General features: G+C 36.1%; 1 protein-coding gene and 1 long non-coding RNA gene across 4 annotated transcripts in view; one reads left to right on the top strand and one right to left on the bottom strand.

Annotated features, from left to right (window-relative positions):
- CWC27 (CWC27 spliceosome associated cyclophilin) overlaps positions 1–19,655 on the top strand; it is a 196,219-nt gene that overhangs the window by 93,182 nt on the left and 83,382 nt on the right. For 2 of the 3 annotated variants that reach the window (XR_009262164.1, XM_058731337.1), the window contains exon 11: positions 1,682–1,785. Coding sequence is in view for 2 of the 3 variants with exons in the window: in XM_058731337.1 (XP_058587320.1) it covers positions 1,682–1,785 (104 nt within the window). In the remaining variant the exon portion in view is untranslated. Of the gene's footprint in view, positions 1–1,681; positions 1,786–13,281; positions 13,589–19,655 lie in introns of those variants that run through there. The other variant, XM_058731346.1, reaches the window with a different exon arrangement.
- The window catches only part of LOC131512546 (uncharacterized), a 106,715-nt gene continuing 101,076 nt past the window's right edge, over positions 14,017–19,655 (bottom strand). The window contains exon 3 of the long non-coding RNA XR_009262179.1: positions 14,017–14,229. This is a non-coding gene — a long non-coding RNA (uncharacterized LOC131512546). The remainder of the gene's footprint in view (positions 14,230–19,655) is intronic.

The following is a 19,655-nucleotide window of genomic DNA, read 5'->3' as shown; positions in this document are numbered from 1 at the left end:
GCAACATCTCACATCTAACAAAATAACATTCTCTGGAGGTTTGTCTCTAGGAACATGTTGTGAACAAGGTCTTCTAGGTAATTATCACATATTCATAAGGACAAACAAGTCAAGAAAATTAAAGGTGCTGGTGAGGACATTAGTGAAATAGCTGACCGTATCATCTAGAATGGATAGAGAGCCAGTTGGGTTAGAATAGGGCTGACAGATCATGAACTATGAAGAAGCTGGCTTTCATTATTATATTGAGTGAGAACAGGTTCAATAGCAATGAAAAACTGAGGAAGTAGGTAGTAGATTTAAAAAAAAAATTTTTTAATGTTTGTTTGTTTGTTTGTTTGTTTGTTTTGAGAGAGAGAGCAGGGAAGGGGCAGACAGAGAGAGGGAGACATAGAATCCAAAGCAGGCTCCAGGCTCTGAGCTGTCAGCACAGAGCCTGACACGGGGCTCGAACTCAGGAAATTTGAGATCATGACCTGAGCTGAATTTGGACGTTTAACCGACCAAGCCACCCAAGCACCCCAAGTAGGTAGTAGATTTTAATTAGAAGGAATTTTCAGAATTCAGGATCTTGGAGGCCAAGCAGATATAAATTATAGCCATTTGTGTTTGATGTAGAAAAGAGGTAGTAAGAATTGAGTTGTGCACATTGTACGACCTATTACTTTGGTAACTAATATATGACATGCTTTAAAAGAAAAATAAAGTATGAGATTTGGGGACCAGGAAGAAGCACAAAGTTTGAATCAGTATGGAAGTATTTAGATTTAAGATCCCGGTAAACTGTGGCTTGGGTGTCTTTGGAGACCTTTTCTAGACTTGTTGCCTACTTGGGTTTACAGTGGTTCTTTGAGTGTCTGTTATCCACTCTAGCTTTTACTGAAATAGAGTAGACACCTGACATTCAAAGTTTGACTGGCCACTAGTGACCCTAAGTGTTCATGTCATGGGTAATCAATTTTTTATAAGCACATGAATTTGAATATGTCCTAAAACTGGCTTTGTAGAAGCTAGCCACCTAGTGACTTGTAGTGAAGTCAATATTTATATCCCAGTTTACCTTTAATACATGATTGTACTAATCATCAGAATACCTCAGCCTTGTAGGTTTCACAGAAGAGGAAATTTTTTGCCAAATTATGGTATTAAGTGGGTTAAAATTAATTGAGTTTAAAAAACTGAGTTTAAAAACATTTTAGCACCGCACCTAGCATGTAATTGCTTAATAAATGGTAGCTACTGGTGCCAGTTGAGGAATTCACCAAGTTTTAAAGCCACATCTTTTTGTGTATGTGCAAGTTTAGTAAGTAGAATTTATATTAAAATTTTGTTTTGATTCAGGATCTTCATGAATTATTAAACTGGAACTAGAATGCTAAACTGGCAAGTGAATTAGAATAGTGGGATATTTATCATTTATTTCTGTTTAACATACTTGATAGGGAGTATATTTTACAGGTAATTCATATTATATTGCTATTCTAAAAAATGACAGCTTCTAAAATACTCGATAGCTCTGTTTCCATAGCACAATACACAGGTAAGAAACAAAATGAATTACATTATTTTTTTGTGTTTTTTTAGGGATTTAGTGTATGTAAAAAACAATATGCCTGTTTTTGCTAAACAATTTTTTCTTTCCGTGTATTATGTACTTTATATAACTGTTTTTGCTTTACAGTGACGAGCTCCGAAAAGAAGCAAGACAGTTAAAGCGGGAACTGTTAGCAGCAAAACAAAAAAAAGTAGAAAATGCAACAAAACAAGCAGAAAAAAAAAGTGAAGGTAAGGATATTTATCAGGTTTTTATTTTCACTTGTACAACATTACCCTCTTCCCTCCATCTCCCCTTCCTTCCTTTTCTCCTCTTTCCCTCCTCCCTCCTTTCTAAGTTTTGCTTTTTTTTTTTTTTTTTTTTTTTAATACTTAGTTAGCCAATAAAATAAATTTCCATTTAGGATTTTGTCTACGAAGTAAATTCAGTCAAACATGATCATAACTGGTATTCTAAGAAGCTTAATGAAAACTAAGAGACTTGTCCTCAGGCAAAACATAAATGTTGCCATAACACATGTCTAGGAGTGCACAAGAATGGAATGTTCATTTCTTATATTGCATACCCTTTAAAACATTTTTAAAAAGCATTTAGGCCCTATATTTGGGACTTGTGTAAATATTTGTGCATTGGTTTGAATAGTATGAAATATAAACTCTTGTTTTTTGTTTGTTTTTGTTAAGATACTGAAAATCTAAGCTATCAGTAAAGCTGATAAAAAATTAATCAAAATAATACCCTTCTATTTATATAGGTTAAATATATTCTTAATTTTACTATGATTTTTATGAAGCTATTAGGGCTTTATTTTAAGTTTATTTACTTTGAGAGAGAGAGCACAAGTGGGGTAGGTGCAAGGGGTGAGAGGGAGATGGAGAGGCAGGGAGAGAGAGAGAGAGAGAGAGAGAGAGAGAGAGAGAGGGAGGGAGGGAGAGAGGGAGAATCCCAAGCAGGCTCCATGATGTCAGCATAGAGCCCAACACAGGGCTCAATCTCATGAACTGTGAGATCATGATTTGAGCCAAAATCAAGAATTGGATGCTTGACCAACTGAGCCACCCAGGCACTTCAGCATTAGTATTTATTTTAAGTAGCACAGGTAATAACCACATAACTATCTAAAGGACATAGTTCTTAGATTATTTGCACCATATCCCCCAATGACTGTTATAGTAAAGGCAGGTACTTAATGAAGAATTCAAAGTCACCAAAATATATTTGAATGAAACTATTAAAAAATTAACTCCCCATGATGACACAAATTATAAGCTCTATTTAAAAGAAAGGAAAGGGGCACCTGGGTGGCTCAGTAGGTTAAGCATCCGACTTCAGCTCAGGTCATGAGCTCGCAGTTTATGAGTTTGAACCCCACATCAGGCTCTGTGCTGACAGCTCAGAGCCTAGAGCCTGCTTGGAAATCTTCATCTACCTCTCTCTCTGCCCCTCCCCTGCTCACACCCTGTCTCTCTCTCAAAAAAATAAACATTAAAAAAAATTAAAAAGAAAAGAAAAGATAAACTTATGTGTGACCAGGTCATGTAGATAAAGTATAACCCTGAACAGAAAAAAGCTATATTGGCAATACTGCGACTTGAAAGAAATACAGTGAAGGTTATTTTATTTTTAAGCTTAATTTTTTTTTTAACGTTTATTCATTTTTTTTGAGAGACAGAGAGAGACAGAGCATGAGCGGGGAAGGGGCAGAGAGAGAAGGAGACGCAGAATCCGAAGCAGGCTCCAGGCTCTGAGCTGTCAGCACAGAGCCCGACGCACGGCTCGAACTCACGAACTGTGAGATCATGACCTGAGCTGAAGTCGGGCGCTCAACTGACTGAGCCACCCAGGCACCCCTATTTTTTAAGTTTAGACATAATTTTCTCAGAGTATTGTTCCTTATAATTAAAAGCATTTTAAATATATGAGAGTAATTCCTTTCAACTAGAAACATCTTTTACTTAAATTTTAATTCATTTTTGAGCAAATAATTATTAGTACTCCCATTCCTCAAGAACCATGCAGGACTAGGGGTATGAAGTTGGCAATGGATGGAGGTTCTTACCTTTATAGTTCATGATCTAGGCAGAGTGAGAGAATTGGAAATAGATAATTACTGCAATAGTGCTTTATAGTTAAGGTTTATATTAAATATAAGTAGTGCTGTTTTAAATTATTTATCTGCCTTTAAAATATTAAATGCAATTAAAGAAACGTTTGGGTCTTAGAATGATTTCTTAACACAAAAGAGAAGATTTCTTCTAGAGCTTATTTCAGTCTGTTGATGAGAAAGCCATATAAAACCATTTTGTTATGCCATAATTAGAGAATTATATTAGGAATTACTTTTCTCAATTTAATTTTCCTTATATCTTCTAGAAATATCCTGGAGTTTCCTTAAATCTGAATATCATTTAAAATTAGCTTCTACAAAAAGTGGGTCATTTTATTTATTTTTGATTGCTTTGTTTTGAAATAATTTTAGACTTCCAGATAAGTTGCAAATACAGAATTCCCATATATCTTTAACATGAAGGTCTTATATAACCACAGTACAATGGTGAAAACCAAGCAATTGATGTTAATACATGACTGTTAACTAACTACAGACCTGATAAGAATTTCACCCATTTTCCCACTACCATTGTTTTTCTGTTCTGTTTTTCCATCCAGAATTCCATACTGTATTGAGTCATCATGTTCCTCCTCAGTATCCTCTGATCTATGACAGTTCCTCAATCTTTTCTTATCTTTCATGTCTTTGACACTTTGAGGAGTCCTAGTTAGATATTTTGGGGAATGTCTCATTTGAGTTTGTCTGATGTTGTCTTGTGATTAGATTAAGGTTATGCTTTTTTTTTTTTTTTTTTTTTTGGCAAGATTGCCACAGAAATGATATGTCCTTCCCAGTGCATTATAAAGTTGTCTGTTGTCTTTTTACTGGTAATACTGCCTTGATGACTAATTTAAAGTGGTGTCTGTTGAGTTGCTACACTCTAAAGTTACTCTTTCCCTTTGAGATTTTAAGTATTTGGGGGGAGATACTGTGAGACTATTCTGTTTCTTTTCAAGCTTACCTCTGCTAATTTTAGTATCCATTGGTGGATCTTGCCTATAGGCAACAGTTATTTACTGTGGTGTTCTAATGGTAACTTTTTATTTTCCTTTTTCTTACTACTTTTATTACTTGGAATTCTTTAAGAAAGAGGTCTCTCTCGCTCTCTTTCTCTATTACTTATTTATATCACTATTCACTTATTTATATCAATATGAACTTGTGAATATTTATTTTATTCTATGTGTTATAATCCCAAACTATCATGATTTATTTTGTTGTTCAGATAGTACCAGAATTGGTCATTAGTAGTTCTTTCAGGTTGGCTCCTGTGTCTTTTCAACTGGCTCCCACTTTGAGAACATTTTTACTTTCTAGCACTAGAAGCCCAAATTGATCTTGTGGTTTCCCTTCTCCAGGCCTGGAATCAACCACTTCAGGGAATTCTTGTTTTCCATTGTATTTAGAAACCAAGATCTAGGCACTAAGTCAGTCTTTTTATTTTGATTCTAATAATTTTAGAATGCTATTAGGAGCAATTTTGTATTATCACCATCTTGTTAAAATGCTGAACAAAATTTGCTTTTAGCCCCTATCTGTGATGCGTTATAAATTACCTTTTTCTTGGAATTGTATTTCCTCTAAACTTACTTGATCTTTTTAAATTGACTAGTATGTATAATGTTAGAAAAATGTTTATTACAGAGGCGCCTGGTGGCTCAGTCAGTTAAGCGTCCAATTTTGTCTCAGGTCATGACCTCACGGTTTGTGGGTTCGGGCCCCACATCAGGCTCTGTGCTGACAGCTCAGAGCTTGGAGCCTGCTTCAAATTCTGTGTCTCTTCCCTGCCCTTCCTCGCTCGTGCTCTCTCTTTCTCAAAAGTAAATTAAACATTAAAAAAAATTATTTTAATTTATTATGGAAGATTTGTGAATTTTAAGCCTTCCTGAATATATGTCAGAACTTAGCCTATCTTCCCAGGTGAAAGATATTCCATGGTTAGAACTATATAAACTCTGGGAACAGATCCAAAAGTTCTCATAAGCATTTTCATAGTAAGATCATCACATGAAAAGAAGTTGAAAGTGATATTTGACCTTGGCTCTATAACTTCATACATCATCTGAACCAATTCAAGAAAGATTTCTTGATTGGGCTATATGGCTGCATATCTGGCTTTTTTTTTTTTTTAAGTTTATTTTATTTTGAGAGAAAGAGAGAGAATGAGCAGGGGAGAGGCCGAGAGAGGAAGAGACAGAATCCTAAGCAGACTCCTCACTATCAGCACAGAGCCTGACATGGGGTTTGACCTCATGAACCGTGAGATCATGACCTGAACCAAGATTAAGAGTCAGACGCTTAACTGACTGAGCCACCCACACATCCGTGCATATAATGCCCCTGAATTATAAAAGCCCCTGCGTATCTGGCTTTTATAAGACACTTTATTTTATTTTTTTTTTTTTTAAATTTTTTTTTTTCAACGTTTTTTTTTTATTTTTGGGACAGAGAGAGACAGAGCATGAACGGGGGAGGGGCAGAGAGAGAGGGAGACACAGAATCGGAAACAGGCTCCAGGCTCCGAGCCATCAGCCCAGAGCCTGACGCGGGGCTCGAACTCACGGACCGCGAGATCGTGACCTGGCTGAAGTCGGACGCTTAACCGACTGCGCCACCCAGGCGCCCCAAGACACTTTATTTTAATCCAAGACTAAATTATCTGAGTATTATGGCAACTCTGGATGGTTTGGTCTTTTGAATATTATATGCTATATCTAGAAATTTAATTTGCCAACAAACTTAGAAGTAGATAATCCATTATTAAAAAGAGCATTTTGAATATTTTGATGTATAAACTATTGTGTAATATAGACCTATCTTCCAAACGAATTTACATCTGGATGCATGTACCACATCTGCTAATTTAGAGAGTCTAAAAATACATTAATTTTGGTGTTTTTTTAAAGTTTTTTATTTATTTTCTGAGAGAGACACAGAGAGAGAGAGAGAGAGAGAGCTCATGCACGCACAAGTGAGGGAGGGGCAGAGAGAGAGAGAAAGAGAGAGAATCCCAGGCAGCCTTCACACCAGCAGCACAGAGACTGGTGCACTGGGCTCAAACTCAGGAGCCATCAGATCATGACCTGAGCCAAAAGCAACAGTCAGATGCTGAACTGACTGAGCCAGCCAGGAGCCCCAATTTTGTTATTTTTAATAGTAATTTTTGATAGTAATACTAAGTGCTTGTTATATGTAACACTAAAGGTTAGAAGAATACTTTAGACTATTATATCTTATCAAAAAATAAACAGGAAAGTATTACAACTTTTAAGTCTAGTTACTAAGCCTGTGTGACTCCATTCTCTTGTCGTAAATCCATGTGGAAAATGTTTTGTGTACCCCTCAAGATTCTTGTAAGAAGTAAATTAAATAATGAGAAGACCTTTAATAAATGTACAGTGGTGTATAAAAATAATTTTAAATTTTAAGAAGAAAAATATAGCTATTTCTGGTTTCATTTTGTCCTATCGAAATCCTACAAATGGAAATTTTGAATTTTTTTTTTTTTTTAAGCGTTTATTTATTTTTGAGACAGAGACAAAGCATGAACGGGGGAGGGTCAGAGAGAGGGAGACACAGAATCTGAAACAGGCTCCAGGCTCTGAGCTGTCAGCACAGAGCCCGACGTGGTGCTCAAACTCACGGACCGCGAGATCATGACCTGGGCCGAGCCGCTTAACCGACTGAGCCACCCAGGCGCCCCTGGAAATTTTGAATTTTAATACTGTGTTAGTTGCAGTTAAAGCCTGTAATCAATATAGCTATATATAAATACAACATAAATCAAAATTTCAAAATAAATATTTCTTTCATATGCTTTCTAAGTTACATTTCTATAATCCTATTCTTTGTTAAAAAGGTTTTAAGTGTGAGCTTGACTATATTCTTTTTTTTTTTAACGTTTATTTATTTTTGAGACAGAGAGAGAGCATGAACGGGGGAGGGTCAGAGAGAGAGGGAGACACAGAATCTGAAACAGGCTCCAGGCTCTGAGCTCAGCACAGAGCCCGACATGGGGCTCAAACTCATGGATCACAAGATCATGACCTGAGCCGAAGTTGGACGCTTAACCGACTGAGCCACCCAGGCACCCCAGCTTGACTACATTCTTAAGTAAAACATCCAGTAGTATTATTTCCTGATTTTCTGAATTTATCTGGCGAGTCTAACACTTGTTTACTATTGCCACTTCATTTTAGAATTTAGTGTATTATCAGATTAAAAGCACTTGGTGAAAAAAAACATCAGAACAAAAAAGCTTTGTGTTCTAATGCTTGTGCATTAATCTACCCTGTTCTGGCCTTCTTGTGTGAATGGAGGCATCCTATTTAGCATTTAGCCAGGTGTTCTAATATCTCTGAGGGATTGGTTGTAATAATTCCATTTTCATTCATGATTTTATCTATTTGGGTCATCTCCCTTTTCTTTTTGAGAAGCCTGGCTAGAGGTTTGTCAATTTTGTTTATTTTTTCAAAAAACCAACTCTTGGTTTCGTTGATCTGCTCTACAGTTTTTTTAGATTCTATATTGTTTATTTCTGCTCTGATCTTTATGATTTCTCTTCTTCTGCTGGGTTTAGGCTGCCTTTGCTGTTCTGCTTCTATTTCCTTTAGGTGTGCCAGGTGTTCTAATAGATGTGATACTTTATTGGGCTTTTGTCATCCTAGGAAATCTTTAATCAGAGAGTAATATTCCTTTGGTTTGATAATCTTTACCCAATTTCTTGGACTGGATCCTTAGCCAGATTGGTATAAGACAAACAGGAATTTATATTCTAACTATGGTTGTACTTCTGAGTCTCTTCTGTCACCTTCGGCAAGTTACTGTAAAATCAAGACCCATCTATTTCTCTATATATAAGTTAAAGATAAAATCTGCTATTCGTGTTTTTATAATGTTTTACTATTAAGTATTTACTTCTTATTAACTCCTTCAATTACATTATGGCAGAAGATAAAATACTTTTGTTGCCTTTACATCAGTAAATACTTTAGGCCCCATACAATTGAACAATCCTGAATGTATTGCTGTTTGATGTTACCTAATTGTGGTGATAGTGCCATGGGTATAGGCACATGTCCAAAACCATCAAAGTGTGTATGTCCAACAAGTGCAGCTCTTTTATATGCCAATTATGCCCCAACAAAGCTGCCCCCCCAAGAATATTGATCTATAGCCCCCAAATCTCTTAACATCTCTGCTCTAGTAAGAAAATATACACTTACAATTGAGCCAACCTATTAATCTGTTTTAAACCAATGTAAAACAAAGCTTCTCTATGTATTAAAAATGTATATAGGACCATCCATTGTCTCTTCAGTCTTCCCAGAAAAGCTCAAAGCCTGCTATTCCTTATGTCACAAGGATATTGTCAGAGAACGTATAATTATACCTCAATATTATAAGAACAGCATTACATAAATATAACTCATAATTTTTACCATTAACTTACCATCTATATATATTTAAAGGCTTCAGATAATGTATAAAGGGTTTCACTAAATGAAAGAAACAGAACATCGAGGAATAAAACCATTATTTTAGTGTATAATTCGAATTGTTTTGATAGTGTGAAATTTGACTCTAAAATTCAAAATAGTTAAATCATATTCTCAGTTGAATATGGAATTTGCAGTAGGTTCTAACACCCCAAGTTAGGTAAACAAGGAATGTAGTATTTGACTTTAGACATCAGCAATGTCAGAAGAGATGTACTGCAGGACAATCCTGTTTACAGCCTGGGAGTTTCTCTAAAGTCCCACTGTGAGTCATCCAAGCCTATGCATAGGGGTTTTGTATCAATTTTGAATAAGATTGATAGTTAATTGGAGATAGGGTCGCTTTCCTCTGTTGGCTCCATCAGGTTCTTTAATAAACTGTATAATCCTTTTCATGAAATTATGTCTCTAAGTCTTTTCCAGGTTTCTTTAAGTTTTATCATATCAAAACTAGTACCAAACTGAAAACAATCACATAGAGATACAGGTTAGGACATATTCTAAAATCACTTTTTGAGAGATAAGGTATCAGATCCTCTTTTCAAAGTTCTAAGCACACAATACCTGTTTTCTGACTGGTGCCAGAAATTAGAGGAAGAAGGGCAATCTGAGCTTGTAAATCAAGAAAGAATTTTAAAGCCTCTTCATGAACACATCCCTGGGGTGTTTTGTACCTCTCAAATTGCACTGAGCCATTTTAAGTTTTGTCAGACTCTCTTTTTAACACTGCATTAAGTCCGACTAGGGCCCCTCAGGCTTGATAGGTTGTAAAAGTATATAGTTTTTGACGACTTTTCATCTATCTAACACAGAATGTTAAACTAGCTTAACCTTGGTTTTTATAAAAATCAGAAGTGCTTTTGGAATGTTAGCTCTGTGTTGTGCCTAATGCCATGCAGAATCCATTCCTCTCCCTAAGCAAACTGGTACTTTTTTCCAAAGCAGTTAACTTACTTCAGGTACTTGAGTCATCATTCTTTTCTTGGAGGCTAGAAGTATCAGACCTATTTTTCCCACAGTCTACTCTTAATCTGTGTGCTTCTGTTTTTTTTTAAGTTTATTTATTTACTTAAAGAGAGAGAACAAGCAGGGGAGGGGCAGAGAGAGAGAGAGAGAGAGAGAGAGAGAGAGAGAGAGAGAGAGAATCCCAAGCAGGCTCTGCAATGTCAGCATGGAGCCTGATGTGGGGCTCAAACTCACAAACATGAGATCATGACCTGAGCCGAAATTAGGAGTCTAACGCTGAAACCTACCGAGCCACCCAGGCATCCCCTGCGTGCAACTTTTAATGTTACTTACACAGAAGAGTAAAAGTATATTTGCAGTTGACCCATAGAAAGCCTCTCAGGCCAGCCATCAGTAATATTCTACTTATTCTTACTTTGTACATGGCACTAACAAAGGTGGAAATTTTATGGTATATGAAGTATAACCTCAAGAATTAAATGAATGAATGAATGAATGAATGAATGAATGAGTAAGCAAGCAAGCAAACAAGCAAAAGAAAAGCCAGGGTAGGAGCTGGCCTGTGTCTTGCTAGCCCACTATTTTATTGGACTTAAACAAAATTTAAAAAAAAAAAAAAGTGAGAGAGAGAGGCACAGCTAGGAACATTCTTTCTGGCAGTTGCAAGAGGTGATAGCTGACCACTTGACAGCAAGTAAGAAAGCACAAGAACTAATAGTAATGGAATATTATGGATTTGCTATTAATAGTATTTCATTATACTTTGAGAGCATGTCAGTATTAAAATTATTGATGGTCATTCAATTAAGAAAAGTTTAGATGGTACTTATTGTTTAGTAAGACAGAGATTGGGTAATGATTCCAACCTAATTGGTAAAAAAATAAAATTATCATTTTAATCAATTAGAGATAAGATTCTCTTTTCTGAAATATTTAGTTATGTCGAATACTTCATTTCTTAGAAATCCTAAAAAAATAAAACTCCCTCTGTAGCAAGGATAGTCAGTCTCTCAAATAAAATTGTATTAAATACATGCCACTACCTTCATGGGCCAGAAAGCATGCTATATTTTTAATAATATGTCTTTCATTAATATAATTTCTAAAAAAAATAGTAAAGATTTTTAAAGGTATATAGTAAATGTAAAGATGTACATACCCTCACATTTAGACCAAGAATTTAATCTTTTGGTAGAGTGAATAAGAGATGATCATCTCTAATTTGAGAGTCCATAAAGTACTTTGTTCTTTTTTGGACAGTCCATCTCAGACTTTCTCACTAGCTGTCATTAGCAAATCTTGTTGAGCCTTACTTTGAGAATCATACATTATGGGCACATTTAATGTTTATGTGCAATGAAAAATAGACTTTAACCAGTCTTCCTAATGGTTATTTAGGACTCATTGGCTGCTGTTTTTATAAACCACTGTGTCAGGCCTATCTCTTTGCAGTCCTTCACTGTCTTAAAATAGTTTTTGTTCTTGTTTTTTTTGTTAAAAATTTTTAAAATTATTTTATTTTGTTTTTTATTTGAGAGAGAGAGAGAGACAGCCCATGAGCGGGGGTTTTAATGATTTTGTTTTTAAGTAATCTCTACACCCAACATAGGGCTCAAACTTACAACCCTGAGATGGAGACTCACATGCCTACTGACTGAACCAGCCAGGTGCCCCTTAAAATAGTTTTTAAATGAGAGGAGCACCTGGCTGTCTCATCTGTAGAGCATATGACACTTGATCCTCGGGGTCATGAGTTCAAGCCCCACATTGGGCATAGTGCTCACTGGGGAAAAAAATTGGGTTGTCCTATTGGGGCACCTGGGTGGCTCAGTCAGTTAAGCGTCCAACTGTTGGTTTTGGCTCAGGTCATAACATCACGGTTCATGCGTTCGAGCCCCGTATCGGGTTCTGTGCTGACTGCACAGAGCCTGCTTACAATTCTCTCTCTCTCTCCCCCCACCCTCTTTCTGCCCCTCCTCTGCTCACACACTCTCTCTCTCTCTCAAAATAAATAAATCAACTTAAAAAAATAGTTTTTAAATGAACATTACTTCTACCTGCTGGTAGATGTAATTCCAATATAGGAAGTTTGACAAGAGCCTTTAACTATATTTTTAGTAACTGCACTTTATCTTCCTGTTACTAATATTGATGCCATTCCTAATCCAGTAAAAATAGGTTAATTGATAGTAAGTATTAATCTTTGGCCATAACTGTCAATTTTTTAAAAAGCTATATTATTTCTTCCGTTTATATAAGTAACATATCCTTTGCAAAAATATCAGAAATGTAGAAAAGCATAAAGGATAAAAAAGATCACCCATGATACTTCTGCCAAAGACAACCATGGTTAACTGTGTAATATTTGTTTTTCTGGACTTTTTTTATTTTCATGCCAGAAACACGTGTACATGTGGCATCATGTTTTCCATAGTTGTTTTTTTTTTCAACGTTTTTTAATTTATTTTTGGGACAGAGAGAGACAGAGCATGAACGGGGGAGGGGCAGAGAGAGAGGGAGACACAGAATCGGAAACAGGCTCCAGGCTCCAAGCCGTCAGCCCAGAGCCTGACGCGGGGCTCGAACCCATGGACCGCGAGATCGTGACCTGGCTGAAGTCGGACGCTTAACCGACTGCGCCACCCAGGCGCCCCCATAGTTGTTTTTAATATAATCTTGTTTGTAATATGCTTTTTAAAAAACTTTCCAAGTGAAATTGACTGATAACTCTTAAATGGAAAACTTGATTTTAGGGGTGTTCTTCCTTTTAATTTTCTCATATCAGAGAGTAGGATATAGAGGACGATAGATGTAAAGACTATAAATGTAGTTGAAAGGTAAAAAGTTCCCACCATTTTCAGCTCTAGGGTTTAGAAGATGTGAGGGCACTGACACCCAGGGACTCCACTTCCATTGCTGATGGGCATTATTTATACCTCTCATGAATTAATACTAAACAACAAAAACATACTGATTGACATTGCCTCGTAGCGGAAACCTCATAATGTGCAAGGAAACATTATACTCAATATTGAGATCATGAACTAAAATAATTACAAATTTTCCCCCTTTAAAAAGGAAGATGTGAGGGGTGTGTGGATGCATGCACGTTATTTTTTGTTTTGTTTGTTTTGTTTTGTTTTGATATTTAGATTGTCTCAAGGGGAGAACTAATATCGTCATTAAAATTTTGATTATAACCAGCATTCTCATTTGGGAGTGGAGTTGTTAACTATTCCAGACTGCTGTCAAGACCTTATTTTAAGTAAGATGTTTTTCTTTTATGTGACACTTTATGAGGTTTTGCCAAAAATGACATCAAACATATAATTCATTTGAGTGCTGAGTTTCTTCCACATCTTGCAGCACTTAATCAAATTTGAAAAAGATAATCTTTTCACAACTTTAGAGTGTAAACCTGTGAATGTGTTGCATTAAAACTTACTTTAGACAGTTTAATCTGTGTGGTATTGGGTTGATTTTTTTTTTAACGATTAATGCAATATGCTGACAGTTTTGAGCAGCTATATTTTCAAAATTCTTCATATAAACTCCTGGCAGATGGTACAGATGCAGGTTTTAAGTATTTATAATTTTTCATGCAAAAAACAGATAATCTCTAAATTATATTAAAAACTACATGAAAGAATTTGAAGTGCCAGAAAGGACAAAGAAAATAAAGAAGTTCTCAGAATGTGAAAAGATGTCAAAATGTTAAGAATCCTTAAGACTCTATTTTGATGTACAAAAGTAGTTTATATTGATTTTTTTAATGGTCTCACAGTATGCTTATTTAAAGCATGCTGCAGTATTTTTAAAATGTGAAAGTGGGCTAGCCTTAAGAAATGTCATGAGCATCAGAAACTCTGATCTTGAGTGAGGTCTGTTTACAGTGAATACTTCTGTGCAGTCATCAGAGTTTTGGTCCTGAAAGGCACATCCAGCCCTACCTTTCCATCATATACATAGAGAGCCAAAGGCCAGCCAATAAAAGGGCTTACCCAAATCACACAGCAAACTCCTAAGTCCTCTGGCTGCCAGTCCAGTGCTGTTTCCACAACTCTGTTCTTCAATTTGATCCAACCTTGAGTAGATACAGTCTGTAAAATTTTAATTGGTATCTATTAAAATCTACTTTGGTTTTGGTGAGAATAATTGTTTCTAAAAGTCTTTCTTCAAACCTAGAGTCTTTTAAAGAACATATTATTGTCATACTTGTGTCTTTTGAAAAACTAAACATGAAATTTTGCAATGACTGGCAAAAAATTTAAATATTATAGAAAATGTTAATTTCTGGCAACATGGCAGACTGAGTCCAAACTGATCCTCCCACTGAAAACAACTAAAAATGTTGTATATAGCATAAAAACATTTTCTCATATTATCCTGTGAACTTGCAAAACAAACAAACAAGAAACTAGCCAAATAAAATGAGAAATATCCAAACCAGGGGGGCACCTGTGGTGGGTCAGTCAGTTAAGCATCTGACTCTTGATTTTGGCTCAGGCCATGATCTCATGGTTCGTGAGATCCAGCCCTGCATCGGCCTCTGTGCTGACAGCTTAGAGCCTAGTTAGGATTCTCTCTCCCTCTCTCTCTTTCCCTTTGCTCTCAATAAACAAATAAATAAACAAACAAAAAAATAAATACATAAATAAACAAACTGAAAGAAAAGAAAAGAAAAAAGAAAAAGGAAGGAAAGAAAGAATAGAAAGGAAGGAAGAGAGAGAGAAGAAAGAAAGAAAGAAAGAAAGAAAGAAAGAAAGAAAGAAAGAAAGAAAGAAAGAAAGAAAGAACGAGCCACACCAGGGAATAAGTAAAGATGTGAATTAAGAGAATAAGTGGAGCACTAGATCTAGCTTTAGCCCTAAAGATATTTGCTAAACTGACTGAACTAGAGAATTGTTTTTTGAGGTCTTACAAAGAGACAGTATAGAACCTAAGATCTTCTCAAGGTCTCTCAACTATCCCATATAGTTGGGAGCCCAAAGGTTCTCATCCTTAGTGGCAGGGAGAAATAAAAATAAGCAGAAGCATCTTATCCGCATCAAAGAAAGAACTACAAGGAAAACTGCCTATCTTGAATCATGGTGCTGAGCATTTGGGAACAAGAGCATTTCCTACGAACCATAAACACATGGCAGCTTTCTCATCAGTTTAGAGCCCCAATTCACCCTGCCTGGGTGGTGTTAAAATCCCCCAGCCAAGAATTTATCTGGACACAGTCCTGGATCCTTAGTGCTCCCAGAAGCCTGTTACAAACAAACATAAGTCCTTTCAGGAGAAACCTGCTTTCATTCACTGTGCTCAAAGAAAATTCAAAATAAAATGAGTGGCTCTGAACGAAAACACACAGATTCAGAATACAAGTACCTGACAAAAAGCTAATAGAAAGAAGAGACAACAGAATCAGACTCACAAACTCTTCAGTTTTTATTTAGACCCTAAATGTTAAATAAGTGTATGTCATACAGGGGGCACCTGGCTGGCTCAGTCAGTGGCACATGCAGCTCTTGATTTCAGGGTTGTGAGTTTGAGCCCCTTGTTGGGTGTAGAGATTACTTAAAATTTTTAAAAAATAATAAGTATATATAATACATTTCAAGAAAAGTTTAAAAGTACTATATAGAACAAGCAGATTTTATTTTATTTTTTTAAGCTTTATTTAAGTAATCTTTCCACCCCATGTGGAGCTTGAACTCATGACCCCAAGATCAAGAGTTGCACACTTTCCAGCTGAGCCAGCCAGGCACCCTGGAACAAGCAGATTTTAAAACTAACTGAGGGGGTACCTGGGTGGCTCAGTCAGTTAAGCATCCGACCTCAGCTCAGGTCATGATCTCCCAGTTCCCGAGTTCAAGCCCCGTGTCGGGCTCTCTTCTGACAGCTCAGAGCCTGGAGCCTGCTTCGGATTCTGTGTCTCCCTCTTTGTCTCTGCCTCTCCCCCACTCATGCTCTCTCTCTCTCTCTCTCTCTCTCAAAAATAAACATTAAAAAAATTTTTTTAAATAAATAAATAAATCTAACTTAGGAAATCTCCTAGAAATAAAAAGTATATAATAGTTGATATTTAGGTTTTGGGGCATCTAGGTGGCTCAGTTGCTTAAGCATTCGACTTGATTTCAGGTTACGTCCTGATCTCACAGTTCATGAGATTGAGCCCCACATTGGGCTCTGCACTGACAGCATGGAGTCTGCTTGGGATTCTCTCTCTCTCTGCCCCTCTCCCACTCATTCACACATGTGTGCACTCTCTCTCTCTCTTCTGTCTCTCAAAATAAACATTTTAAATCCAATAGGTTTAATAGCAAATTAGACATAGCTAAAAAGAGTATTAGTAAACAGAAAGGTAAAATTGGAAAATTATATAGATTTCAGCCCAAAAAGAGACAGGAAACCTGGAAGAATAGAAAAAAAGATCTAATAAATCTAATCAAATTCTAGGAGGAATTCAAAGGACAAGTAGAGGCAATATTTGGAAGAGCTGATAGCTGAAATCTTCTGTAACTAATGAAAGAAATCAGTTTACAGGGTAAGGAAGTAAAATGAAGAAATCTACAAGAGGATAAATAAGAATAAATCCAGATCTACACACACCATGATAACATTCAGAGTAGTCAACACAAAGAGACCTCAAAAGCAGCCAGAGAGAAAAACATTACCTTTAAAAAAGCAAGAGCTGATTTCTCAACAGCAACAAGCACGGACATAACACAGAATATTATCTGTAGTGTATTGAAGGAGAATTTTCTTCAAAGAAACTGAGAGACTTAGCTACCTGCATACCTTCAATAAAGGAAACTCTAAAGGGCATACTTCAGGCCAAAGATAGGCGAGCTTAGATGGAAGATCTGTACTGCAAACAGAAAGGAACATAGAAAGTAGTAAATATATATCTAAAGAAATACTGAATGAGTAAAATAATAATGCCTTATTGAGTTAAAAATAAAGATAATAATTAAAATACATAACAGTGGGGTACCTCGTTGGCTCAGTCAGCTAAGCGTGTGACTTCAGCTCAGGTTATGATCTCAGGGCTCATGGGTTCAAGCCCTGCATCGGCCTCTGCTGACAGCTCAGAGTCTGGAGCCTGCTTCGGATTCTGTGTCTCCCTCTCTCTCTGTCCCTCCCCTGCTCATGCTCTGTCTCTCTGTATCTCTCTCTCTCTGTCTCTCTCTCTCTCTCAAAAATAATTTTTAAAAATACATTAAAAAAATAGCACATAAGTTTGGGAAACAGGTAAAAGGAGTTTCGAAAAGTATTCTTGTCTGGATTCTTGTTCTGGAAGAAAGTAGAGATACAAATTAAATTTAGACTGTAACACATTAAATATCCACATTGATAATTTAGGAAAACTACTAAGAGGACAGGAAAAGGTCATAACTTCCAAAATAGTAGAGAAAAATATGGAATTAGAGGGAAGCATATAACCTGAAAGGCAACAAGAAAGAAAAGAAAAAGATATGTAAACTGAACAGAATATTAAAAGCATCAGTGCAAAATAAGATAGATGAAATAAAATATAGATATATCAGTAATTATATTGAAATAACTGAAAAGTCCAACTCTTCACCTAAAAGACCAACACTATCAAACTGGATTAAAAAACACAAATTCAGTCATATCCTGCTTACATGAGAAATATCTTAAATATATTGGACAATCTCATCTTTAGGGCAAAATGTATTATTATGGTTAAAGAGGATCTCTACTTAATAACAACATCTTCACTCTTCCAGGAAGATATAACAGTCCTAAATATGAATGGACCTTGTAACACAGACTCAAAATGTATGAACCAAATTGAAAGACTTATAAGAAGAAGTAAACAAGTCCTTCATAGTGGGAGATTTTAACACATTTTTCTCAGTAAATAAGCTTATAAAAAAAATAGATAGAGGGGTGCCTGGCTAGCTCAGCCAGTGGAGTATGTGACTCTTGATCTTGTGGTCATGAGTTCAAGCCCACATGGGGGGTAGAGATTACTTAAAAAACTAAAATATTTTAGGGGTGCCTGGGTGGCTCAGTTGGTTGAGTGTCTGACTTCTGCTCAGGTTATGATCTCATGCTTGTGAGTTCGAGCCCCCTGTCGGGCTCTGTGCTGACAGCTCAGAGCCTTGAGCCTGCTTTGGATTCTGTGTCTCCGGCTCTCTCTTGCCCCTCTCCCCCCACCAAATAAATAAACGTAACAAAAAAAATGTTTTTTAACTAAAATCTTTTTTAAAAATAATAAATTTTTAAGTAATAATAAAATATAGACAGTTTTGTGCTATATAATTAACATGCTTGATATCATGCACATAAACAGAGCGTTACCCTCAGTAGTTTCAGAATACACTTTTTTCTAGCACTCTTGAAATTTTTATGGAAAGTGGCCACATGGTGGGCCATAAAGAAAGTTAGAAAAATTTCAAAGGATTGTTTTCAAATTGACTACCTGCTTCAACAAAATGCAGTTGTTAACAATAACAATTGATTTTAAAATTACTGATATTTGAATATACTGATGTGGCTATTACAATACAAGAAAATTACTGGAAACATTTCCCATGTAAAGAAGCTAAAAACAAAACAAAACAAAAAAAAAACAAGCAAAATTAACCCAATGAAGTTTAAAGAAGGTAATAATAAAGACAGAAATCAGTAAAATAGAAAACACTTGTTAGACTGAGGTTAGATTTAATTTTTGAGAACAAAAATTAAAATAACCAGTAATATAACTTTTTAGTCCCTTACACATAGTAGATACCCAGAAAATTGATTTGATTTTGTTGTATTGGACATTTGTCACTTGTTCTTTCCCAGATGTCCTTCCAATCCAGAGAAAGTAACTACTTGTTATGTACAAGGAGTGCCATAGGAAAGTTAATATTAATAGTGCTAGTTTTATTAGTCATAAAAAGTTGCTATTAAAAAGAGAGCAGTAGAGAGAAGCAGACAGACACGCAAAAATACAGTGTCTAAATAATATTTGGTATTATTTCTCTTCTGCAAAACAGCCCAGGGGTGAACCCTTAATGGTTGGCAGCACATTGAAAGACCCAGGTTTCTTTCATCTTATTTTTCTGCCATCTCCTAGGCTGTTTTCATTGTTCACATGATTGAATCTGGCCTTTCAGGAGGGAAGGGGAAGGAATAAGTACCAGACAAGTGGCTTCATCTTGAAGATGAAGATGACTCAAAAGTTGCACAGAGAAAAAAAAAAAAGTTGCACAGAGCAGTTTTAGTCATATCGTAGCATCCTGAAATCATATGCCCATACCTAGCTGTAAGAAAGGCTAAACCACGTTTGAGTGGCCGACTGCCCAGCTAAAACTTAGTGTCAAGGGTGGGAAAGGTGGGGTTTGGTTCTACCACTAAAACGTAAAAGGGGAAAATGAATTTAGGGAGGAAATTAGCAGATGTTGTTACATAATATAAACAAAGGCTTAGGAAGAACCAAAAAGGCAGTAGTCCATTTGGTCAGGAAAAGCTTGACCAAGTATCTGAGCCAGGTTTTAAGAGATGAGTAAGATTTCACTGCAAA

The sequence above is a fragment of the Neofelis nebulosa genome, chromosome 1 (genome assembly GCF_028018385.1).
Source record: "Neofelis nebulosa isolate mNeoNeb1 chromosome 1, mNeoNeb1.pri, whole genome shotgun sequence".
NCBI lineage: Eukaryota > Metazoa > Chordata > Mammalia > Carnivora > Felidae > Neofelis > Neofelis nebulosa.
The sequence above is the reverse complement of the archived record's forward strand: the minus strand, read 5'-3'. Positions and strand labels throughout refer to the sequence as shown.